At 42.5% G+C, this 25,253-nt stretch overlaps 1 protein-coding gene across 22 annotated transcripts in view; it reads right to left on the reverse strand.

Moving 5' to 3' along the window:
* Nucleotides 1–25,253, reverse strand: part of DISP1 (dispatched RND transporter family member 1) — a 182,519-nt gene that overhangs the window by 49,721 nt on the left and 107,545 nt on the right. For 7 of the 22 annotated variants that reach the window (XM_047703698.1, XM_047703718.1, XM_047703693.1 and 4 more), the window contains one exon: nucleotides 7,446–7,586. The exons of 2 other annotated variants lie outside the window; for them this stretch is intronic. In XM_047703698.1, the coding sequence (XP_047559654.1) occupies nucleotides 7,446–7,586 (141 nt within the window). Of the gene's footprint in view, nucleotides 1–7,389; nucleotides 7,587–12,351; nucleotides 12,443–25,059; nucleotides 25,122–25,253 lie in introns of those variants that run through there. 13 more of the 22 variants (XM_047703704.1, XM_047703708.1, XM_047703710.1 and 10 more) reach the window with 7 other exon arrangements.

Consider the following 25,253-nt stretch of genomic DNA (forward strand, 5'->3'; position numbering starts at 1 on the left):
GGGGTTGTAGTAAAGGCAGTTTCCCTCTCTGGGCTAAGCACCTGGCATAGGGCTCTGGTAGGTCTGCGTGTCACCAGACCAAGGAGGGGGTGCAGGCGGGCCTCCCCTCACCTTTTCAGTGTGCTGGCAAGGCAAGAACTCACCCTGAGGCCGCTCAGGAGGGATCTGTCACTCAGCTTCCTCTCCCCAAAGAATGTATCCTCCCTTTTGCTAACAACAGAAAAAAGCTGCATACAAATGTCTGAGAACAATAAGACAGGAATCATGGGTCGTCTAAAGAGGCACTAGACTTTTTCCAAAGCTAAGTGAAATACAAGATGCTTTGTACTCTGAAGTGCAAGGCAGCCCAGAACATGTAAACACAGGACATAAATGTGATCACATCCCAGAACCACTTGACACACAGGCATCATGGGCTCCTCTTCCAGCACCAGGGACCCACATCTTCTCTCCAGAACTCAGCCCAGCTTGTGGGGTCTGTGGGCCAATGGGGAACCAACTCCGCTGACCTCACCACACGGAGGACTGAAGGGGGAACGTTTTCTCTGATTTGCTGGTCTGTCTTTACCATCAGGATCATTAATATCCCCTCAGATAAATGATTTTGTCCATCAGTCCTATCAATGCTAAGCACAGCTGTTGCGGAAGTTATGCTAGCGCCAAGCGTCACCCAACCACCCAAATCCTCAAAGTTTTAACAAGAAAGTGGGCATTAGACAGTGTCCCAGACTCTAGCAGCCTTCCCAGTGCCCCTGATGTCTCTGCAGACTCTCTAGTTCCCTCTGCATCCCCATCTTCCAACTGGACGCTTCTCCCAGGAAACAGAGTTTTTGGTAATCAGAATCCCACGATCATTCTTAGTTTTATTGCAAACGCATCATTAAGTGGTTATATAAGAGCTACACAGACTTGTGCAGGCTGGCCAAGGGGCCTAATCACCAGTTCTAACATTTCCCCCACTACTGGTAAAATTCACTCCAAGTGCCAAATCATGACTTACACATGGATTTTTGGAACATAACCTGCTTCTTAAATTGGAGACTTCTTTTGATGGAGTAGGCACTAGTAGAGAGTAAACAACCACTTGAACTCTGACTGGCTTGTATTTGAAATAAGTCACACAAGCTTCCTATGATTCAGGTTCTTCAATCTTAAAATAGGAACAATCAAACTGACTTTATAAATAAGTTGTGAATTAGAAGCAAAAAATAATTAAAAGCGAAAACAGAAAAAAAAATTATTCTAAGAAATGTCTATGGATTAAGTTCAGTGGGTGTATTTGGCCTGGAAAATAGCAAAGTTTTGATCCAAAGTCAAGAAGGGATCCTATGGCCTTACAGACAAAGATCTTATTTCTTTAGAAAAAGATCTGGTCTGAGCCTAAGACAGAGAGAGCTGAGAGGAAAGCAGATGAGACAGAGGAAGAGTCCACTTAATAAAAAGGAACTATCCTGACAGATGTAATGCCACATGATTATGTCTGCAGTGAGGTTTAAAGAAAGTTCTGGATCAAATGCCCTCAACTGCAAATCACCCATTTTCCCTGGGGCCATCACACATGGAGGAGGCCAAAAGAAAGCTGTTCTGAGTTGCTACTGGCTTGAGGTGTGACAGGGCCCCATGGCTAGAAATATCAGTGTATTTCCCTGTTGTTAGTGAACACAATGGGCCAGTATCAATACACTCAAAGCCACTAATCCCACACCCCTTATCTCACCTCTTCTACCAGCATTCTTGTAACGAGTGCTTTGGCAGTTCGGGGGCCATAAGGCCTTTGGTCAAGTACCATCTGCTGATTACATTTTAAAATTTAATTCCTTTTTTCTTTGATCCTCAGTTCTTCCCATGTATTAATCAGAATAATAATCAACATCCGTCTCATAGGACCACCATTAAGTGCTTAGAAGAGGAAGGAAAGCTTCCAGGCTCATTTACAAGGCCAGCCTTACCCTGATAGTAAAACCACACAAGAACACTGCAAGGAAGAAAATTACAGGCCAATATCCCTGATGAACAGAGAGGCAAAACCCCCCAAGGAAATATTAGCAAACTGCGTTCAAGAATACATTAAAAGGATTATACATCGTGATCAAATAGGATTCATTCCAGGGATACAAAGATGGTTCCACATTCATACATCATTCAATGTGACACATCACATTAACAGAATGACAGAGAAGAATCATACAGTCATCTCAATAGTTGTAGAAAAGCTTCTGACAAAATTCAACAAACATTTGTGATAAGTCTCAACAAAGTGGGTACAGATGAACAGACCTCAATGTAGTGAAGAGCACATATGACAAACCCTCAGCTAACATCATCTGTAATGGTGAAAATCTGAAAGCTTCTCCTTTACCATCAGGAACAAAAGAAGGATGTCTACTCTTGACACCTTTATTTAACACAGTATTGGAAGTCCTAGCCAGAGCAATTAGGCAAGAAAAAAAAATAAAAAGTCAGAAGAGAAGATGTAAAACTGTCACTCCTTGTAGATGGTATGGTATTATGCATAGAATCCCCTGAAGACTCCACCACAAAACTGTGAGACTAAGTGAATTCAGTGAAATTGCAGGATATGAAATCAATATACAAAATCATAAAGGCTGTGCATTGATGATGGAAGAATTATCATAATTGCCTGATTGAGTGTTAAGAATATAAAGAGATAAAGAATAATGCCTCCTAGCTTTAAAGCCAAAATTATGCTTAAAACAGCAGCTGAGGGGGGCCGGGGTGCTGCAGTTAATGAAGCATCGGACTTCGGCTCAGATCTTGATCCCAGGGTCCTGGAATCAAGCCCCAGTCTGGCTCCCTGTTCCACGGGAAGCCTGCTTCTCCCTCTCCCTCTGCCTGCTGCTCTGCCTACGTGTGCTCTGTCAAATAAATAAATAAAATCTTTAAAAAAAAATACGGGGCACCTGGGTGGCTCAGTCAGTTAGGTGTCTACCTTCAGCTTAGGTCATCATCCCAGAGTCCCAGGGTCAAGCCCCACATTAAGCTCCCTACATAGCAGTAAGCCTGCTTCTCCTCTGCCTACCCCTCTCCCTGCTTTGTGTTCTCTCTTTCTAATAAATAAATAAAATCTTTAAAAAAAAAAACCCAAAACCCAGCAGCTGAGACATCTGTTGCTTAGAAGAAATAGTGTGGGTGGATCTGAGTCCAAAAGCTGACTCTACTACTTTCCACCTTTGAGAACATGGGTCAAATGATTTACACTCTTACAGTCTCTACTCTTGGCTCTTCTGAGAGTTAAATTTCAAATGCAAATTAGCATAACCATCTAAGAGAGCAACATGGCACTCCAAAATAGGAATTTTAAATATTCCCCTCTTTTGACCACAGTACTACTAGTAATTTAGATTTTGGATATACTTGAATAATGTGTAAAGATAAATGTACAGATAAGGATGTTACAGACTGCACCACTGTCTGTACCAGTGAAAACTGGAAACGATCTAAAATATCAGCAATGGCAGACTTAAATTCTGTCATATCTGTACACTGGGTACTCTGCACCAAAAAAAAAAAAAAAAAAAAAAAAGAATGCATTAGATCAGGCTATATTACTATGGAAAGAAGTCCAAAGTACATCTTTATGTGTAAATAAAACCTAGCTACAGAACAGCCTACAGGGTATGAATCCAGTCCACTCAAAAAGGAGAGAGATACTTATATATGGTAGGATACACAGATAGTTTCCAGAAGGACATACAAAATGCTAGCACTGTTTCCTGCTGCAGAGCTGGACTGGGAATTTCTGGAAGGGTAGAGAAGACCTTCACATTTCATTTTCTGTAGTACCTATAACTTTGGCTATAACTGTATCTTCTTTATAGTAATAAAATATTAATAAAACAACATAGAAAGTCTCTAGCACTGAGACTAGCATTTCACAAAAGGTAATTATCATTAAAATGGAAAAACAGAAACAATTTGTCTTTTACCTTACAGGATGACTAAACATCTATTCAGTGGGCGCCTTTTACATTGTTTATCAGTGGGCATTTTACATTGTTTATCTTCCAAAATGTATCTGCTGTGTTACAGTAACACCCATACAATATACTGAGTAACTGGATGAAGCAGGAAATGAACAGGAAGTTGACAGGCAAGAATGGATGATACAACGTATTCAGGACAGGTTCCCATGTCAGGTTTCTGGAAAGACACATGATGATCCACTGGACCAAAGGTATCTATGAACCAAGAAAGAGAACCATGACCAGTGCCACAGGTGGCTGGCAGATACCGCAGACCCTGCAGAGATCCCTTCGCCATGTTTCAACGTAGAGAGAAACGTCATCAGAGTTCTCGTGATTACAGGGATCACATGATCACCTCCTACTCTGGTTTGGGACCCAGAAAACTTACAATTTAGCTGTAGAATATACAATTACATGTAATATACATAATTAGTATAATTAAATATAATAATATAGTAATATATACTTTTATAATATAAGGAAATTACATTTAAAAGACAGAAAGTAGGGACGCCTGAGTGGCTCAGTTGGTTAAGCAACTGCCTTCAGCTCAGGTCATGATCCCAGGGTCCTAGGATCGAGTCCCACGTTGGGCTCCCTGCTGAGCAGGGAGTCTGCTTCTCCTTCTGCCCCTTCCTCCCCTGCTCCTGCTTTCTCTCTGTCTCTGACAAGTAAATAAATAAAATCTTTGTAGTATATATATATGTATATATATGTCTTTTAAATGAATAAAAATAAAAAAATGTCTCATTGAATATATTATTGTATAACCACAGTAGGACCTGTTTATGAAAATTTTATCCATCAAAATATTCATCAACATATTCTCTAAAAAATAAGTTACAGGACACAGGGTCACAAAGGCCATCAAGCTATTTCGGTGGCTGGCAGAGCAGAGACCTCTAATGCATTGTGATGAAAACCTCATCATAGCTACCTGAAATTGGAAGTCAGGACTACGAGCACGGTCAGAAGACTACCAAGTTGAAATCTAAATGCCATGATGAAAAGAATACACAGACCTGCTCCAATCACCATGGTGACCTCCAGCACAGCCAGCATGACTTTTAACAAGGAGGGGCTCACCAGCTGGAGGAGCGCCCTCCCCACTCCCATCGATGGCTCCAGCATTCCACTAGCAGGACCCCACTTGACTCGACCCCCAGACAAGCAGGCGAGGCAGCCATCACCAGTCCATTTTGCTGAAGAGAACTGGAGAAGTGGAGTCTCTAGTGGTTGACCAGGAAGCCTGAGGTCCAGGATTTCAGGGCCTTCTGCTAAAGGACTCTCTGTAAGTTCGGTCACACATTCTAGTACAACCCTCACCTTTGGCAGATCCGTATCACCAAACCTAACAGCTGGCAGCAAGACGGGTTCCCTAGCATGGTTCCAAGCTCTAGCCAGTTACCTTTCCCAGAAGCATGATGCTCGCCACAGCACAGCTCCACGGAGTAAAACACAGAACACTATCCCACCGTTTCTCAAACTCAAGGATCACCTGGGGCTGTTGCTACAATGCACATCTGGCTCCAATCTGCCTGAGCGGGTCAGCAGGGCTCCAGCAAGATGGCCCACACTGCGAGTCCTTGGAACACACCTTGAGCAGCAAGGCAAACCACAGACCTGCAGCAGGCCTCAGTTATGGCAAAAGATGCACAATTCCAGCAGCACGGGTCAGGCAGGGAAAGGACAGGAGTGCCAGAAACAAAGGCCTGCTGTTCCGATGAAGTAACACATTTTAAGAGGTTCTAGCTGGTAACTAAGTTTAAGGACAGTTTACTCAAGTGCTACAGGCACAGATTTCAATCATTCCGGTGCAACTCACAAATAGGGATCAAAGCACCGCACCCAGTTCACGGGTGAGACAATCTTCTTCCCTCAGGTGGTACCAGATATCAGGGTATGGATGTATAAAGACACACAAGGTATAAAGGCATTTGGCCACCTGTATCCATTATTTATCAAATATATTTGAACATGAAATCGTTCCTCTAAAATGGCTGGACGCTCGTCCTGAATGATGGCCTCATTTCTGATCACTGCCAGCAGGTTGGCCTGTTAATACTGGTGCTGTGGCCAGAAGGTTAAGTAGCTTCTCCAGGTGCAGCGAGGACATCCTGTGGGCTCTTCTGCAGTGGGGCCGCTAAACTGGTCTATAGAAGGCCGTGTCTCCAAGGACTTTTTTACCCTTAAAGGGCTACTAAAACTGTTGTTTTTTTTTTTTTAAATCATCTCAGTGAGTCAAGTGCTTTCCTTATAATACCTCTTTGTAGATAATACTAAACCCACTACAGAGAACCTGAAGGTTCAAAGTATTGAAGTGGAACTAATCTAAATGACACCATCGGGATTCCCTCTCAGACCAGCCCATCAAGACTCTCCTGCCACCTCAAGATGCCCCCAGGAAAGGGCCCGGCTCCTGGAGCTTTAATGGGACCCCTGGAGGCAACAGATAAAAAACTCAGTCTGAAGCCCCCACATGAAAAACAGCCTCTGAATTCAGTATTTCCTAAGACAGTTTCAGAAGGTACAATTCAGCATCCAAGAGCATCAGAGACAGATTTCACTGAATTATGAATCATGTTACGCAAACCTGAAAGGCAAGGCAGGGGGCTAAACTTTGTTGTCATGCACAATTTCAAAACATAACTGTGACCTGAGAACCAAATCTGTATCTTTACTCAGACACTCAGGCTTGTGAAGGAACAGACAAGACAGGTCATACATGAGGAAACAGAATCTTCTTCCCTTCTGAGACAAGTTGCATTTTCTTATTTTTGTTTGAGTTCAGGAACTTCCTACCACAAAGCTCTCCTTCCACAAGAACACTTATTAGTTGTCTTCACCGATGAGAATTTCATATGTTACAAAGAACTATGCAGAAATGTTGTTATTATCTGAGTGGTAGTGAGAGTTAATGAGTGCTGCTGTCGTTCCCCTTCCTCAGAAATGGCACTAAAGCAGAAGTTGTCTTCCCTGAGAGACAGGGGTATACATTGGAGCACCTATCCTCTTGAGCACATGCTCCCTGAGAACCCCCTGCGTGCTCCAATGCTCTCTCCCCACACCACGAAGAAGCAAACTGACTGATCCCGGAAATCTGAGTCACAGATCACTCTTAGAATGAAAACTTAACTATGTTCTATTCAATGTACATTATCAAGAAGGTAGTTTCCATTTACGATAATAAACACCACCTTTGAAAATGAAATCTATTATTTTTATATAACCTCTTTTAATATAATAGTTGATACTGATAAAGACATCATAAACCGTAAAAAATGTTTCATCATTACAACAACTGTTCAGGGTATTTACAAACAGCTTCATGATATGGGAAAAAAATGGTCTGATAAATTTTCCCTCCCAGATTTACAACTAAAAAATATAAAAGTTAAATAACCTTAGGCAGATCTTACAGTGTCACTGCAAGTCTGAAAACCCGGAGTCTGGGAAGCAGTCCTATGACCAGTTGAGAATCCAGTCGTCTGAGCAGAGACCCACGCGGGGAAGTGCCAGGTCTTTCTCGGCTGCAGAAATGCCAATCTCCGTTTTCTTCTGTGTTTTATGATCAATGTGCCTTTAAGACAACAGGTCTTTCTGGGAAGAGAAATGTAAAACAAAGCTTATCTTTTACATGGGATAATGACAGTGAAGAATATCTTCTTGATGAACACTTGTCTCCTGAAATTCCTATTTCAGGAGGACCATCGCTGCACTGCAGTGATGAGGACAGTTTTCAGAGTTCCCTTTTCCAAGTTCATCCACAGAAATTATCAGTCTACACAGCAGGCACAACGTCTCCATACATCTATGGCCTTCAAAAAGAAAGGCTTCTTGTGTCTCTGAGTTTCAATTTCACATGAGCTCATGGGTAAAACTAAGACTATATAAAATAAAACCAGAGGTGTTTTCTCTCGTTATTAGTATCAATCAAAGGTCTTTCACAGAAGTTCTGGAAAGCCTTCCTAGAGCCAGCCACGACCAGCGTCTAGACTCAGCCACAAGTCTTGAAGGGAACGTAACACATACAACAAATGTTTACAAAGGTACGAGTCTCTTACAATACTCTCAACCCTTTCTGCACTTTAAAATCACTTTAGTAATATTTAAAAAAAAAAATTGCAGACCCAGGGCCTTGACCCCAGAGGTTCCAACTGAATTCATACTGGAATGGACTGTGGTCATTAGTATTTTATAAAAGCTCCTCAGATGATTCCCATGTGTGGCTAGGGTTGAGAATCACTGATTTATGCTTCTTATTAATTAATGCTGACCAAGTCATAAGAGCAAGCAACAGACACTCAAAATATTCAACATGCAAAAAATATTGCTTCAAATGCAGAATGCTGCTCTCTACTCAAACAAATTTGGAACCGGTACTCCATGTCAGACATGCTTTGGAGCATTTAGATGAGCTTAACTTCTCTTCTGTAACAGTAAAGAGTCCTTCTGAAGTTCTGAAAGTGGGGACGAGGGCACAGTAAGGAGAAAGCCTTCGTCACACAGTCTGAGAGACAACAGTGAGGAATTCACATGCATCAATGTTGTGAAAAGGTGAAACATGGCGTCACGAGGCCTCAGACCCACAGATTATTTGAGATTGAAGTTTAGGAACAGCCAATTTGACTAACGAGTTTATTTAACCCTCAAGAAAAATTATGTCCCCAACCCCTTGTCAGTCTTCAAAATGAAGTCCTAAGCCCTTGTATTTTTTTTTTTTTTTAATATTTTATTTATTTATTTGACAGAGAGAGACACTGGGAGAGAGAGAACACAGGCAGGGGGAGTGGGAGAGGGAGAAGCAGGCTTCCCAGTGAGCCGGGAGCCCGATGCAGGACTCCATCCCAGGATCCTGGGACCATGATCTGAGCCGAAGGCAGATGCTTAACGACTGAGCCCCCCAGGTGCCCCCCCAAACTCTCGTATTAAAAGACCATGTTCTCTGAAGTTTTGTGCCAAAAAAAAAAAAAAAAAAAAAGAAAGAAAGCAAGAAAAGAAAAAGACTGATTGTATTTTAAGCATCTTAAATTTTCCAATGCTTAGACCAGAGAGCCTCAGACACCAGGCCTGCATCTCACCTCACATCCTGACAAGTAAGAATTAAAAGACACTCTGTCCATAAGCAGCAACCCCCCTCTGTGATAGGTCAGGCCAATGTGTAGGCCATAAGATTGCATCTGAAAATACTGCCTCAAGTGAAAACACACAACAGGCAACCTTGCAATCTGGCGAGCTCTCTGGGAAACTGCAGCTCTTCCCCAGCAGAAACAGGATCCTATTACGGAGCTTAACTGACATGGTGAACAGACCACAAGTAAGCCCGAAGACACCAGGAATGTTAATACTTCACACATCTCAGAAACTCAAAACTGAGCAGCAAGCTCAAAGGAAAAACACATCACTGAGATAAATCAAATCAAGACATTCTACTCCTACATATTGTGAGGCAAAAGAATGTGAGAGAATTTTTCAGATGTCTTCCCCAACACAGAAACTGAGATCAATCACCATGAAGGACTCCGGGCTGTTTGGTTTAGATGGTAACTGTTGTTTTTTAACACCGCTATTGGAATCATCTAAGCTTTCCCCACAAACGCTAACGGGTCTGATGGCAGGCTCCCACGCCCTGCTGTTCTGTGAAGTCTGAGCAGTAGCAAATCCGATTTCCTAGAGCAGCGCCCCAAAGGGGCTCTTTCTCCAGAGTCCAGCAAACAGCGTCACAAGGACCTCCTTCATTCCACCGAGCAATTGAGCAGTCCCTCCAGGTACTAGTATGAGACACTGTTAAACATGCCTTTTTACTTAAAGAACTCTGAAATTTACCTGCAGCTTAGGGAAACATCAAATTCATAAAGACTTTTATTCTTCCTTGCATTGGATCAGTAACTTCCCTGTGTGTGAGAACCTGGGTGTGACGTTCATAAAGCTGTTTGTCTTTATTGACATTATCACCATGAACGGTTGTGAGCTTGACCTGTTCTCCTGGAGGCAGCAGATGGACTGAAATCACAGTGACTGGCCATGCGGGATCCTCATTTGCCTACAATGGGAACCAACTCACATTTTCCAGTGAAATAGGTGAAGGTCCTTCTTTAGCAAGCAGTTACTGAGCAGCTACTGTGTTCACTGCGAATGATTCTCTTGGAATCTGTGATGTGCACCTGCAGTGTATGAACCTGCTTCCTGGGGACTGAATCCATAAAGCACCGAAATCCAGATGGAGCCAACACAGTCCACCCTCTTCCCAGTCCTGCTTTCTCTAAGTTTTACTCAATTTACTTTGTTTTGTATTTTTCCCAAGAAGGACAGGCTAGGCACCTTGCCCGTCTTGTCCTAAACACCCAAGTGTACTTCCTGTGTTAGGGTGTGATCAGAACTCGCCATTTTAAAGACCAGGTGTTTTCACAGAGCCAGTGTGGCAAGGCTGCTGGCTGCGCTCTTGGTTATGGGCGAGGTATGCACCCTGCTCCCACCAGGCCTGCAAAAGGCACAGGACCAGCGTGTGCGACCCCCTGGCAAGTGGCTCCCCCACAGATGCCAACAAGGGCTGACTGGTTCAGTATAAACTACAGACAATGGGCTCAAGTTAAAAAGGTGGGATGAATCGGTCCGAGGATACACAGTATTTTCTAGATGAGGCAAGGCTTACATGTGTTTTCTAAGCTGCTTCATAGGTCAACCATTTCGGACACTTCCACATTTTTCATAATCAGTGCAAGCAGGTCCTGCTCACAATCCTCCAGCTCACATCTAAGATGGAAACTAGATGAAGTATGGAAGATACATGAAAATACTCTGTCTTACTTGTGCGCACTGACACAAGCAGTTACAAATGAGACGTAATCTAATAGAGTATTCCAATGTTCAAGTTTGGCAATGAAAGCAGGTAGATTAATTAGACACATAAAGTGTAAAATGAATGACATAATGCAAAAAGATTATTTATTTTAGCATTTTAAGAGTAGAAATGTGTCAGCAGACATTAAAACCGCATGGGGCAGTAAATCCACTGTCCACAAGTAAAACACGTATTAGTTTGGCATTTATTTACATAGCTTAGTGACTCCTGAGGCTTCAAAGGGAACTAGAGTTTTCTTAATTATAAATACTATGATTGAAAACAACCTTCATGCGGGTAAAAAGGATATATTCGTTCTTTTTCTTTCAACAGGAATACCTGTTAGACAAAATTTTACCAAATTGTTAACTGTGCCCTCAATTTCTTGCATTATCACCAAAGAAACTCATTTACGGTCAATGATTGGCATGAAATACCTCAGTTTTGACAACGTTTTTAATCTGCTTAATTTCTTTAAAATTCACATTTGACTCTCGGACAAATATTATACAAGTTATACTAGTCTGAATTTTCCTGCCAGTGGCATAGAAATTGTCCATTCTATTTTAAGCAGAAGTGAACACGGCAGGGATAAGAAGGATGTCCTTTAAGGTACAGATTTGCAACGGGCAGTAAACCAGTCAGAAAACTCATGCAGGGTAAAGAATCCACACAGCAACACTGAACTACCACCATCAAACCTGCTAAGACACTAAAACTTCACTACCCCCAACACTGGACAGAAAAGGTAACCATGTAACAGGAGAGCGGTGCTAAATATCACTACTACAGGGTTCATTGGTATAATACATAAATGTACCAAATCAATACACCCACGCCTACAATTTACACAATGGTAAATGCCAAATGTATTCAATAAGAAAGAAAACATGTAAACTTGGCCCACATATTCCGACTTCCACTTTGAGTGGTAAATCCAATTACAATGCATGAAACATGTCATCAACTCAAACACAGCCTGAGGTTGCACACAGCCTGTGTATTTAAGACAAGCGTCGCCACGACTTACACTTGCTGTGGACGCTTAGCTCTGAGATAGAAATCTGTGCCAGATTTCTATCCATATAGCTTGGAAGAGTCTAATATTTCACCATCTTTTTACCATATTTAATTCACACGAGTGAGTAAAGTAATTCCTAGGGTTCTAAACCCAATTTTCTACCAGCTAGCAACAAGAGAAGAGCATATTTTCAAGATCCTCTCATTTAGAAGAGGCTAAAGACGACTCTCAAAGCATGAAAGAACATAAACTACTTTAAATCGGCACACTTTAATAAACCCCAAAAATGGCTGACCTTACCTTACTGTGGCAGATCAAAATTCAAATAACCTTCATAAGATTTTTAGCGCGTTATTAAGATGCCATTCAAAGTTCATACCAAGAAAAAAACCTATGAGTTGAAATTAAAATTTGATCCTTGAAGAAGAGGACAAAGTTCCATTTTTAAATAGATTCTCAAAACAACAAATGCACACATACGGAAGCATGAGTAAATGTATTACCTTCGCGTGTAAAGAACAGAGCCTGGCTGGCGCTACTCTTCGAGGGACCAAGGGACCCCGACAGCAAGAGCTACAGGAGAGGCCAGCGGACTGAGGGTGAGCAAAGGCAGAGGGCTTTGAATTCTGAGTGTGAGGGGCTGGGACTCTCAGTGTCTGCGCTCCTATAGGACAGGAGTGCCTTCTCTCACCCCGCCCCCTGCCCCCCCCCCCCGCCCCCCGCCCCAGGGGCAGGGTCTGGGCAACAGGGAACAGCTGGCACACAGAGGCTGGATCTGAGCACAAGGTCAGCCAGCCAGGATATGAAGGTGACATGTAATTTCTAGCCTTTTCCTGCTTGGACCAGGGAAATAGCAACAAGGACTGTTTTTACTTATAACTTCCTTTGATCTTTTGGATTTAAAGTTACTTAGTAGATTAAAGCCATGTTAGCTGATATTATTTGCTTGCTTAGGCTAACTTAAGTGTTACAGATTCAGTTTTCTGACACATAGGGCTACTACATTTAAACTAACACAAATAAACACCAACTGTGTTTATTTCCAAGTTCCGGGATTCTTATGTTTTTTTCATGAATGGCTCTTGACACTCTACTTTAAGGGCAGAAAGTTCAGAGTTTTTAAGAGGCAGAGTCTTCTTTATTAAAGAGGAAAGTATTATTTAAAGCAGTGATAAGTGTTTCCTTTCAATTTTCCTAAGCAAAACAGCAGTTTGTTAAATGACTTTGACACTACTTTTTATAGAAGTGTGACCCTGATGATGTCATTATTTTAAATTCACAACGTAAAAATCTTGTAAATATCTGATATCAGCAAACAAATACTTTCCATTTACAGCCACTGGCAAATAAGTAATCATTTACTGAAACCATGAAATCTAACTCTTCATGATCTCTCTAAAAAAAAAAAATGTAACAGGCTATATTGATTAATTATATAAAGACAGTACTTTCAAAATTAAAGAAATTAACACCAAAAGCACATGTAATCAAAGAAAAAATACATAACACTGGACTTTGTTAAAATAAAGAAATTTTATACATCAAACAACATTGTCAAGAAAGTGAAGACAACTCACAGAAGAGGAGATATCTGCAAATCATGTATCTTAGAGGCTAGTATCCACATTATAGAAAATACAACAATAAAAAGACAAGTAATACAATCTAATAGTCAAAGTTTTAGAATGGACATTTTTTCAAAAAAAGTATGAATGGCTAATATGCACATGAAAAATTGTTCAACATCACTAATAATTAAGGAAATGCAAAATAAAAGCATACCTATACCACCGGACAACCACTAAGATGGCTATAACAGGAAAGAATGGAGGTAGGAGGGAGGGAGGAAGGAGGGAAGAAAAGGAGGAGGGGAGAAGGAAGGAGGGGGTAAGGAGAGAGGGAGGAAGGAAGGAGATAGGGAGAGAGAAAGGAGGGGGAAAGGAGGGAGGAAGAAAGGAGGGAAGGAGGGAGGAAGGGAGGGAAGGAAACGGGTCTGGAGTTCCCTAAACAAATGAAACAGTTACTGTCAGGGTAGGACAAAAGTACCATGCCTAGCACAGTGTTTGTGGATTCCATACTTGCAAATTTGCATACTAGCTCCAGTTTGCTCCTAACCCCAAATCATCCTGGCAGGGGTTTCACATTACTTCTGAACATGCGCACACACATAGTGAAAAATTCGAGTCCTCCAACACACATGCTCCCATGTGACACTGAACACAGTGACACCCTGTCTTGTTTTAGCTCACAGGCAATAAACAACCGTTCTTTAGTGCCATGTTTTTTTCACATTTCTGTGCTTTTCATTGGCAATTTCACTGTTTAAACTGGCCTCAAAGAGCAGCAAGCAGCCTGCCTGTTGTTCGTAAGCTCATGAAGGTGTGATGTGTATGTTAGGTACGATTCCTTCAAGCACGAGTTATAGCACTGCTGGCCGTGAACCTGATGTCCCCAAACCAACAATATATGTTAGATAATGTGTCTCACCACAGAAACACACACAAAACAAGGTCATGTACTGACTGATCATCCAAAATGGAAGCAAGGCTCAAAGGCACCTAATTGTGCATTTCCCTGATTTGGTGTCAGCGGCGACCATAAGGAATAGAAACACCGCAAGCAACAAGAGGAGTGAAAACACTGGTTCATATGAACACTTGCACCTGGGTGTTCACAACAGCACTGTAACCATAACAGCAAGAAAGCAACTCAAATGTGCGTCAATGACACACGCACAAACAAAATGCTACACACACACACACACACACACACACACACGATGGGATGTTGTTCAGCCATAAGGATGAAGGGCACACGTGACAACATGGACAAGCCTGGGAAACAGGACACTAAGTGAAAGCCCAGTAATGAAAGGTCACACACTGCATGGTTGTATTTATAGGAAACGTCTAGAAAACTCAAATCCATAGAGAAAAGAAAGCAGGTGAGTGGTTGCCAGGGGCTGGGGTGGGGGTGGGTTTGGACTCAGGGAGTAACTGGTATGGGGGAGGCAAGTTCTTTTTGGGTGATAAAAATGTTCTGGAATTCAACAGAGGTGATGGTGCATGACCTTGTGAATTTCTGGAATACGGATTTTATCTCAACAACAAAAAATAAGTATAAAGTTCCAGCCTTTAGCCCAGAGGCCCTCCAACTTGAGCGTGTGTCAGAACGTCCAGGAAGGCTGGGAGAAGGTAGACTGCTGAATCCCAACCCCCCAGGGCTCTGATCAGGTAATGTAGACCCTGCTGATCTGAGTCCACAATCTGAGAACCAGCATATGAAAGTCCCTGTTTTACGCCCCAAAGTAATACAATACTGCATGTCAATTACACTTCAACTAAAAATAACATAATTGAAAACATTGAAAAAATAAAGACATTGTATGAGCTCCTCCAGGGTAGGAAGGTAACCTTTCCCCTGTATCCTCTGAATTTATATATAGAAGAAACAATCCTGGGGAAAAAGACAAAGATGGAAGAAGAGAAGCATTTACTCAAGTAAATACATTAAAACATTCAGTCTCTGAAACCACAGGGTGTTTGAATTCCATGTCATATGGATGCCAAATGTTGTTTAAGACCAAAAAAAAAATCTCCCAAAAAAGGGGAAGAACTACAATGAATGTGAAGGTATTTTAGCATTCTTTGATGGTCTGAAGAGGACTTTGGTTCAGTTTATTAAAGCAGCTAATCCCATAACATCGTGCTTGTTGTTGCAAGAGATGCAAACAAAGGTTCTAGAGTTGTTGATCCATACGTTACCTCAAGAAACCCCTTAAATTAGTTACAGTGCTACAGAAACCAAAGACCCAAACTCTTCAACTCATAAACCTGCAAAGTCTTATTTATATTTTTAACCAAGTCACTGATTGGTGTATTTTAATTACTTTACTTAAAAATGCTGAGTCTAGGGACGCCTGGGTGGCTCAGTTGGTTAAGCAGCTGCCTTCGGCTCAGGTCATGATCCCAGCGTCCTGGGATCGAGTCCCACATCGGGCTCCTTGCTCGGCGGGGAGCCTGCTTCTCCCTCTGCCTCTGCCTGCCATTCTGTCTGCCCGTGCTCGCTCTCTCTCCCTCTCTGACAAAAAAAAAAAAAAAAAATCTTTAAAAATGCTGAGTCCATGTTGAAGCAGACCATTTAAAGTATCCCTCTGGCATGGTCACATGCACTACATTACTATTTCACAAATAACCATCAGGATTACTTCCAAGGGCTTCTGTATGTTTTTCAATATACTACTTAGAGTAAAAAATGAAGTGCTAGTAAATTTAAAAAGTTCTTATGTTCTCTGAAAAACAATATTGTTTTCTCTGAGGTCCCATTATCAAGGGATCTTTCTCCCTCCAGGACTAGACAGATGTTGGGTGGGAGATAGGACAGAGACAGGAGCTGGAAGGGGGACACAGCATGGAGCCCTCGGAGAAGGGAAGACGGGTCTGCTGACTGACAAACTTTTTCACACTGGAATACAGTCCAAAACGTCGCTCCAGGTTTTGCTGTATTTACTAACACTCCCATCCGATAATGTCTTGTATGCCACACAGCAGGTACGATGCAGTGAAGCACTGGGTCAGCACGGTCCTCCTAAAGGACACGTCCAGAGAAGGGGATCATAGGAACGCTCTGAAGGTAATACTCCACATCATACTTTAATGTCTCTGCACATTGTTGGGAACACTGAGGACTAGAGTCCAGAGCACGCAGCTGCCCTGTCCTGGCCACTACTGGGGGTCAGTGCCCCCACCCAGCCCAGTGACCTTCAAATATCACACCCCCCAGTCTACAGAATCCACACATTGCACAAGATGGCCTCCAGATCCCTCCCAGCTCTGAGTTCAGTTTTTATGATTCTGGGCATTACTGCAGATGGATAAAAGGAGTCCCAAGTTTACTCTTCAAATCTACACATTCGATGCTGAGGTAGTGAGTTTGGAGTAAAACCAAGACATCCGCCTCGTAGATTCCTCTCACTGGACACTTGGATTCCTTCATGTTAACATCTTCCTTTAAAATCCCATTTCTTGTTGAACAGCCTGCAACCGAAATCAACAACTCTTACAGACGCACGCTTTATGACCATGCACCTTCCAGTCTGACAACCCAAGATCTGCTCCTCACCCTGGCCACGTGCTCCAGCCCCTGGCCCTCACCGCTCCTCCCTGCAGTCTGTGGTTGGCACCCACTCACTTCACTACCCACCTCACACAGGCCTTTTGGTGGCATCCCCTCCACTGCATCTCCTGCTCCTCTGGTTTTCTCCCAGGTTTGTCAACACTACTGAAAAGCCACCAGACAGGGAAGCAGAGACCTTCCCTGATGCAGGCTCTCACCTCTCAGCAGGCTGTCTATACTGCTGAGACTCACCACACACCCATCTTCTCTGAAATCCCACAGGGCCAGCTAAAAATCTTTCCCATGCTCCCTCCCTTCTCCCTCTCCACAAACAGTGCTACCTCTTTCATGGAAAAGAATGAGACTATTTGGCCATGGGTTCCTTCAAATGTTATCATCTCTCCCTTAAACTTTTTCAGGCAGTCCTTCTCATTTCTCACAATGTCTGGTCCACTTTCCGAAATTAACTACTTACCCACTGTATCTCTGCCATCCAGTAAGGGAGCCACAAGCCACATGTGACAATATACATTTAAATTAAAATGCCATGAAACTGGAATTTTAGCAGGTCCAGCGTTCTCTTCTTGTCAGACAGTCCCTCTCACCCCTTCTTAGTCCTACCCACCGTCTGACCAAACCCTTCCTTCAGAAATGAAAAGCGACAGTCCTTTCTCAATACTCACTTTCTTTATTAAATTTCTTCATCTCGTAATGCCCCTGGCAAGACTCTCTTCTCCTTGCTCAGTCTCTGCCGCTCTCATGTCCTCTGCATACAGGACCTCAATTCCCTTTTCCTGGAGGATGCTTGTAATTCTCTTATTCTAAATCTTAGTGACACCCCAGACTCTTGTTAGCTGTCTCCTGCCTGTGTTGTCACATTCAACTTCTTCCCCCGCTTTTTTTTTTAAAATAAAGACTTTATTTATTTGAAGGAGAGAGCACGTGCAGGGGCAGAGCTGCAAGGCAGAGGGAGAAGGAGGCTCCCTGCTGAGCAGGAAGCCTGATGCGGGGACTTGATCCTTGGACCCTAAGAGCGGAAGGCAGACAGATGCTTACCCAACTGAGCCTCCCAGGAGTCCCTGAACTTCTTTTCTAAGTTCCATTTCTGCAGCTCTTGCTATCTCAGGACATTTCAAGATATGTGTCCTGGCAGCAGCTCAAACTCAGTAATCGAAAAATACAGTCATCCCCCCCAATCCATGGGGACGTGTGCAAGACTCTCATGGGCACGTGAAATGGCAGACAGGCTGGGCCCCTGCGTGACCGTTCCCACACAGACATGCTCAGGATGGAGCTTCCTGTATAAACGAGGTGCAGGTGGGATGAACAACAGTAACTCAGGATAAAACAGAGCCGTCACAACACAACATGGTAATAACAGCGCGTGAAAGTGGCTTCTCCCTCTGAACACCTTCTTCCTGTGATGGAGATGACATATGGGGTGAAGGGCGCAGGCATGCAACACGGCACTGGGCTGCCCCTGAGCCTCACATCACACATCAGCAGAAGGGTCATCTGCCTCCAGACTGTGGCTGACCGCAGGGAACTGAACCCATGGAAAGCCAAACCCAGAAAAGCTGAGGCGGGGGGCGGGGATAGGGTATGGACAGATGGACTACTGTATAATTATCACGTCATCCTCAGACAGCTTCTTGATTTTCCTGTGTTTATTTATCCTCTCACTCACTGAAGCCCGAACTCTAACTAAAATACATATTTACTGAACGCCTGCCTGTGTGGCGTCCTGACCCCCTCCCAGCTGCCTGCCGGCGCTGCGCTCTACTGTCCTCCCAGCTGGAGCCACTGGTGGGCACGCCCCTCCTCGGCCTCCCAGGCTGCCCAGTTTGCCCTCAAACCGCGGCTGCAGCGCAGCCGTACTCTCCCTCATTCAGGCAACCAAGAGGTTCCAGAGTCTCCATCGGAACAGGCAGATTTGGGTACACTATGCCCAGTCCAGGAAACACAAGCAGCTGCTCCAGGAGCACAAGGTCAAGTTTAAAGTCCCTGGCCGGCACCTGAGACCCTTTGGTTACAGCCCTTCTCATGCAGTGCTCTTGCCAAACAGAACGGGCTGCACACACTCATACACACGGCATTTTGGTGCTATCACTCTCCCTCACCACCAGTGGTCTCTGCTCACCCTTCCTGTGGCCACATCTTATCCATTCTTCACAACACAGGACGGGTAATGTCCTGCTACAAAGCCTTCCTAGGCCACCCAGCCAGGAGCCCTCCAGTCCTTCTCCCTGAATCTCTTTTATGGCATGTACACCTTAGTTCTTTATCATGGTCATTTTAAAAAGGGATTATATTTATTACATAGAGAAAGAGAGGAGGAGCAGAGGGAGAGGGACAAGCAGACCCCACACCAAGTGCAAAGCCCCACGTGGGGCTCGATCCCACACTGACATCCTGACCTGAGCTGAAACCAGGAGTTGGACACTTAACCAACTGAACCACCCAGGAGCCTGTATCTTGCTCATTTTTATACCTCTTTCACCCCCTTCATCTACACTTAACCCCACAAACTCTATCACCATCATTTTTATACCCCTCAGGAAGATCTATCATGTGACAAGTACCTGACAATTATTTATTGGATAGAAGGATGTTTTACAATTTGCTACCATTGTACTCTTAACTTCGGTATGTTATTACTACTTTGTTAAACAGAATAAACGTGGTTTTGAAATGCAAAATAAAACTCAGTATACAAAATCTTTTTTTCCAGCTGATTTCTATGAGCCCCAAGGACCACCTCCACTGTGATTATGGGAAAGAAACAGCCAAGATTCAATATATTTTAAGTACGACTACAATATGTTGCACTATTGTTGGCTTATGAATTTGGAGTAAATTGCTGTTGAATCATAAGAAATATCATGGTTGGCTTTTCATGCTTTTATCCAAACCAGCGGAGGTCACTCCAGCAGCTAATATGCAAGCTTATTCTTGGGAAGTTTTAAAGCTTATTTTAATTTTGTTTCTAAGGTAGGGTTTTCATTGGCACTGGCATAAATATTCTTTTCTTTCTTTCTTTTTTTTTTTTTTTTTGGGTATTCATCCTTTCTTTTTTCTTTCTTTTTTTTTTTTTTTTTTACAGCTTTATAAACATATATTTTTATCCCCAGGGGTACAGGTCTGCGAATCGCCAGGTTTACACACTTCACAGCACTCAGGCATAAATATTCTTAAACAATGAACACAAATAAAAGCTTTCTCTCACAGTGAGCCATAATTTAACTTTCTTTCTAACTGCCAGTTGGTCTTATGCTGGCATGAATGATAAGTGTCCTGGAAACAAGGAGATCTGGGAAGTCTCAGTTTTTATTCATTACATCCTTTGCTTGATTTGATTCAACATCAGGAAACTCTGCACATTTTATCAATAATCCAGAAAGCATGTTAGTCATCACAAATTAAATTTACTCATTAATCTATAAACTTCTAGAAATTTTCCTGAAGATCAGAAGTGGGCACACATATTTTTAAGCACAACGCAATAAAGTTCTTAGTGACTTTTCAGAGAAAAGGTAGTTTTCTATTTTCCTATGAAGAAAAAAATCTGAACACGCAATACTAAAATAGACAAAAATTTGAGCCCTCCTTAACCTAATCAAGAGTAAAGAAACCTTTTTAAATGTGAAAACCAACTCAGTCAGTTAGTTTGCTTTGGGTTTCAAGAATTCTGGTAAACATTCTGACTTTGCGTGAGCAGCGGATTTAGCAGCAGGAACACCTCATCTCACTGAAGGCATACGGAATGTGTTATGTTTTAGAAGAGGGGAGGAAGCCCAGAGTTGATAGTTTCACATCAAAAACAAGCTGGAACATATCAGTCATAACAAAATAACTAGACTGTAGATCAGCTAAGAATATAATCTTGTCATGCATGATGATTTAAAGGCAAAGCATAATGCACCCATGGGCTCTGGAGAGCTTCCAAAATATTTTTGGTTTGCGATATAAGATTTCAAAGGAAGATACTTTATTTTCACAGTTGATGCTCCTGGTATGACATATACTCTTCAAATGAAGACCACTGTCTTAACTCTGAATCTAACTGGAATATATTTTAAGGATTTCAGCTGCACTGCTACCAAATAAATCTAAATAAATCTAAATGAATGTGGTATGTGTAGATTAAGAGCAGGATTATGACCAATAAATTGGAATTTTTGATTAGAAGCCAGACTTCTAATATTTATGGAGAAAGTTACACTTACTTTTCGTATGTCATGAAATAAAAATACAGGGAAGTTCATTTTCCAAAAGTCAGACTTGGTAGGAAAACAGCTGTGTCACTCACATACAGACACCTGTCGCCGCTGCCCAGGGCTCCCGTTAAGTGACACCATGACACGCTGCATTCTTGGACATAAGAGGAAATCATACAGGAGAAAGTAAATGAGATTCCTGGTCCCATTTATTTATCCTTTCTGTAATGTGTGGTAATATTATTTTTGGCAGGCAAAGAACCTTAAACTACTCAAACTCTGGGGCAGAAAACAGCATTTAGGAGTCTATTTCACAAATGCAGTGGGAGTCATTTCCTATGTGGAAAACACACTCATAAGTGATTCAGAAGTTCAAATAGTCCAAAATTATGAAACTGGTGCCACGTCTGGCTGATTCAGAGAAAGTTTATATGGAAGAAAGCTCTGTGAGATGCCCCTAACGAGATAAGAAAGGAGGTAATAACAAAGAAAGGAGAAGGGTATGTATTCGTATCAGAACCCAAGACAGTGAGATATACTCTATACTACTTTGGCTTTCTTGAAATCTTTTTATGTATCAGAGCATGGCAGTGTTGCTAGACTGAAATCAGAGGCCTGGCTGGAAGGACATGTTTAGAAACAGGGCACATCAGAAACTAAGATTAGGTCATGGAAGGTACAAGGGCTTCTTGACATGTTAAATGCAGCGTGTCACTGAGCTCAGCAAACACCACCTCAAAGCCTGGGGACAGAACCCATCATAGCTGGCATGCTCCACAATGAGTCCACAATAAGGCTCATGGAGAACAAAACATCTTTGGCACATTCGCTACAATCCCCAAAGGTGAAGGCGCCTAAGCCTCTCTAGCTGCCTATGACTGTCCTTGGCAGGGGGACTTCCGGGTTGTTAGCCAGGATGGACCTCATGGGTACTGACCAGTAAGAGCTCCAGCTCGGCGGCTGGGACGTGTGGTCACAGCAAGCCAGGTGTCCTGATGCCCATCCCAGGCTACCACACACATGCCACATGACATGTGCTGTTACCTGCTGGCATCCACGGAAGACCCAGGATGCTATGTCTCGGGGAGGGGGAGGCTAAACTGACAGCAGCCACTGGCCACATCCTTAAGCCCAAGCATCTGCTCAGAGCCACCAGAGGAGCCAGGCAGCGGCTCATTTCATAAGGGACATACTTTACTTATAAAGCAGGTTTTGAGTTATGCTAACAATAGCTTACCACCACCATGACCTCTGCCTTCAACAGAAACAGACAAGAGGTAGTCATCTCAATATCATTAGTAATATCCAGTACTTAGATTTGCAAAGATCTGTCACAGGACAATGAAAGATGAAAAGAAAAACAAACAAACAAACAAAAAACAAAAACGGCGTGGGAGGGTAGAACCTGGAGAAATGGAACCAGTGAGTCATTTGCTTCATTCCTGAGGTAAGCATCTGCTGTGTCCTGTCACCAAACAGTCTTGGCCTCCCTGGATATCTCCAGGAAGGCCTAAGTATGACCCTTATTTAATAACCTCAACTTAATAACCTATTAATTCCCTCACACAGCAGTACAACATCACCCTGAGCCACAGAAAGGAAACACTGTACATTCCCCCGCGCCATCCCTATGGGATATTAGGCAACTTGGCACTCATTCCTTCTTCTGCCAGTGGAATGCCTTAGTAACAGGCATCCACACCCTGCTGGCTTTGCAAGGCATCAAATCCAGCGCCAAGGATCAAGCTTAGAACCCCTATATAGAAACAAGTGGGACTGTCACAAATCTCTAAAATGATCTCTAAAGCTAAAATGTATTTCTAACTTAGATCAAAGAAGCCTAACTCTTAGGAATGACTGCTTTTCCTAATCTCTGATTATATTTGGAACAATGGCTACGAAGACTGCCCAGGACAACTGCGGCTGAGCTCAGATTCTCTGAAGCCAGGAGGACATGAAAGATGCTCAGTCTTGGGGCATCTGGCTGACTCAGTCACTGGAGCGTGTGACCCTAGATCCAGGGGTCATAAGTTCGAGCCCAACATTGGATGTACAGATTACTTAAAAATAAAATTTAAAAAAATCAGATGCTCAGTCTTTGCTCCTGTGACCTTAAGTTCCTCACATTTTTGTCAGACTAAATTTTACAAGATCTCTCAGCATTGTCTCTTATGAAGGGGGTAGTATTTACAGAGCTTATTCTCACAGCGACAAGTAACTGTGTATCCTTCTCAAGAGAGCAAGGAAGAAGAAGGGGGTGAGAAAACTGAAGGAGAAAGTCCTGGTGCTCACGTCTCGGTTCTACAGCAAAGCCCCTCAAGCTGGTCCAAAGAAACCTGAATCTTAATTAATAAAAAAGCACAAAACACACGGGGTCACAAGAAAAAAAAATTTTCTGACCCCAACTTCAAAGCATAAAACTAATATTCCATTCGTTTAATACCTTTCAAAAGGCAACTAAGTTTGTGTATAGTAATACACTTTCACTTCTGGATTCTGTTGCTCTGTCTGAAAAGCTCAACGGTGCATTTGCACAGTCTCCCTAAAAGAGCTTTTATTTCTAAAAAGTTCCTTCTGAAAACCTAAATCCTGGTGTCTTTGATCAAGACTGACTTCAAATAGAGGGACAAGTGGTTTCACGACAGCCTGAAGATTTTCATTGGCTCTCGGGCATCAGAGTAAGTCTACACCCGCCTGGGTCGGAGGAACCAAGAGCATCACTTACACAGCAGACCTCACCCAGGCTCTGTGCAGAGCATTTCTTAAAAAATCAAGTACTCCTACTTTCAAGTACGAATATGGGAATAAAACAAGTTATCCCCACTTGGCTCTGGAGGAGACCAATTATACAGGAACAGGAGTGTATGAATCTCAAATTTTGTAAGTTATCCAAAAGACAGATGCTAATAACATCGTGATCTCATGTTTCATCTGCTCTTTCACTGAATGTTTAATGCTAATATCTTGACACTTCTTTAATATGAAAGGTTAAATAATAAAAGCAGAGGAAAAGTGGGGAAAAAAGCATTTCTGAGTAAATAAAAAAATATAGTTCAAGTTATTTTAATATTTTGTGAATCAACTTCCTTTTTAAATAAGCCCTTGAACTTGGAACTCAGACTGGATAATGTAGGTCTTAATGATTAACACCTGTACTCTAAATTGATACCTACAAGCTAATAGTTTGATAAATGAAAGCTAATTATTTTATTCATGAAAATAAATTTAAGCCATTCATTTCTTGGCTGAATTCTTTGATATTTTATTAAATGACTGCTTTAATTTTATATTTCATTTCTGACCATGTTTGAGGTAAGCCTTTAGGAGACGGTGGAGCAATACTTTACAACTTTGAAATAAATCTTTTTACCATGCTAAGTTCCAATCACCACTTTCTACTTTATTCTACCACTTTAAAGTAATGCTCAATTTTTTTTAAAGTATAGGTTTGTTTGTTGTTTTATTTTCAGCATTCCTGCTATAAACATACACTCCCACAGGTTGAGAGTCCTGCAAATGTCTTGCGGTCTGAGATCATGTGGCTGCCTCTGGCAGCTGGGCCTTCCTCTCTCCCCCATTCCCGCATATGCACCAATACTCAGACATGAAAGTGCTTCCCTATCACTTGGCCATTTTTCTAGTTCACATTCTTTAGTGAAACCTCAAATAACCAAACAAGTTCAACAAAAGTTTACCGGAGCTTATGAATATAGTGCTAATGGCTTTTCTTCTGCTGCTGTCTAATGAGCCCAGAGAAGAAATGTAGAAAGAACAGCTTGGTTAATATAGGGGTCAACCCCCCAACCCCAAAACAGTGCAGGTATATGGGAAGTGGACAATGACCACAGAGTTGAGGTGGTGAGTTTAAGACATACTCACCAAATAACAGGGAAGAAGGGCAGCAAGGCAGAACTCGGGCCATCTGAGGAGGACACAGGGAGCTGAAGGGAGAGGATGAAATATATCACTGAATCTAGGAAGGCAGAGGGAAATTTGGGGGTTTTATGCTGTAATCAAAGACAGAGATGGGGTGCCTGGGTGGCTCAGCGGGTTAAGCCGCTGCCTTCGGCTCA

The sequence above is a fragment of the Lutra lutra genome, chromosome 15 (genome assembly GCF_902655055.1).
Source record: "Lutra lutra chromosome 15, mLutLut1.2, whole genome shotgun sequence".
NCBI lineage: Eukaryota > Metazoa > Chordata > Mammalia > Carnivora > Mustelidae > Lutra > Lutra lutra.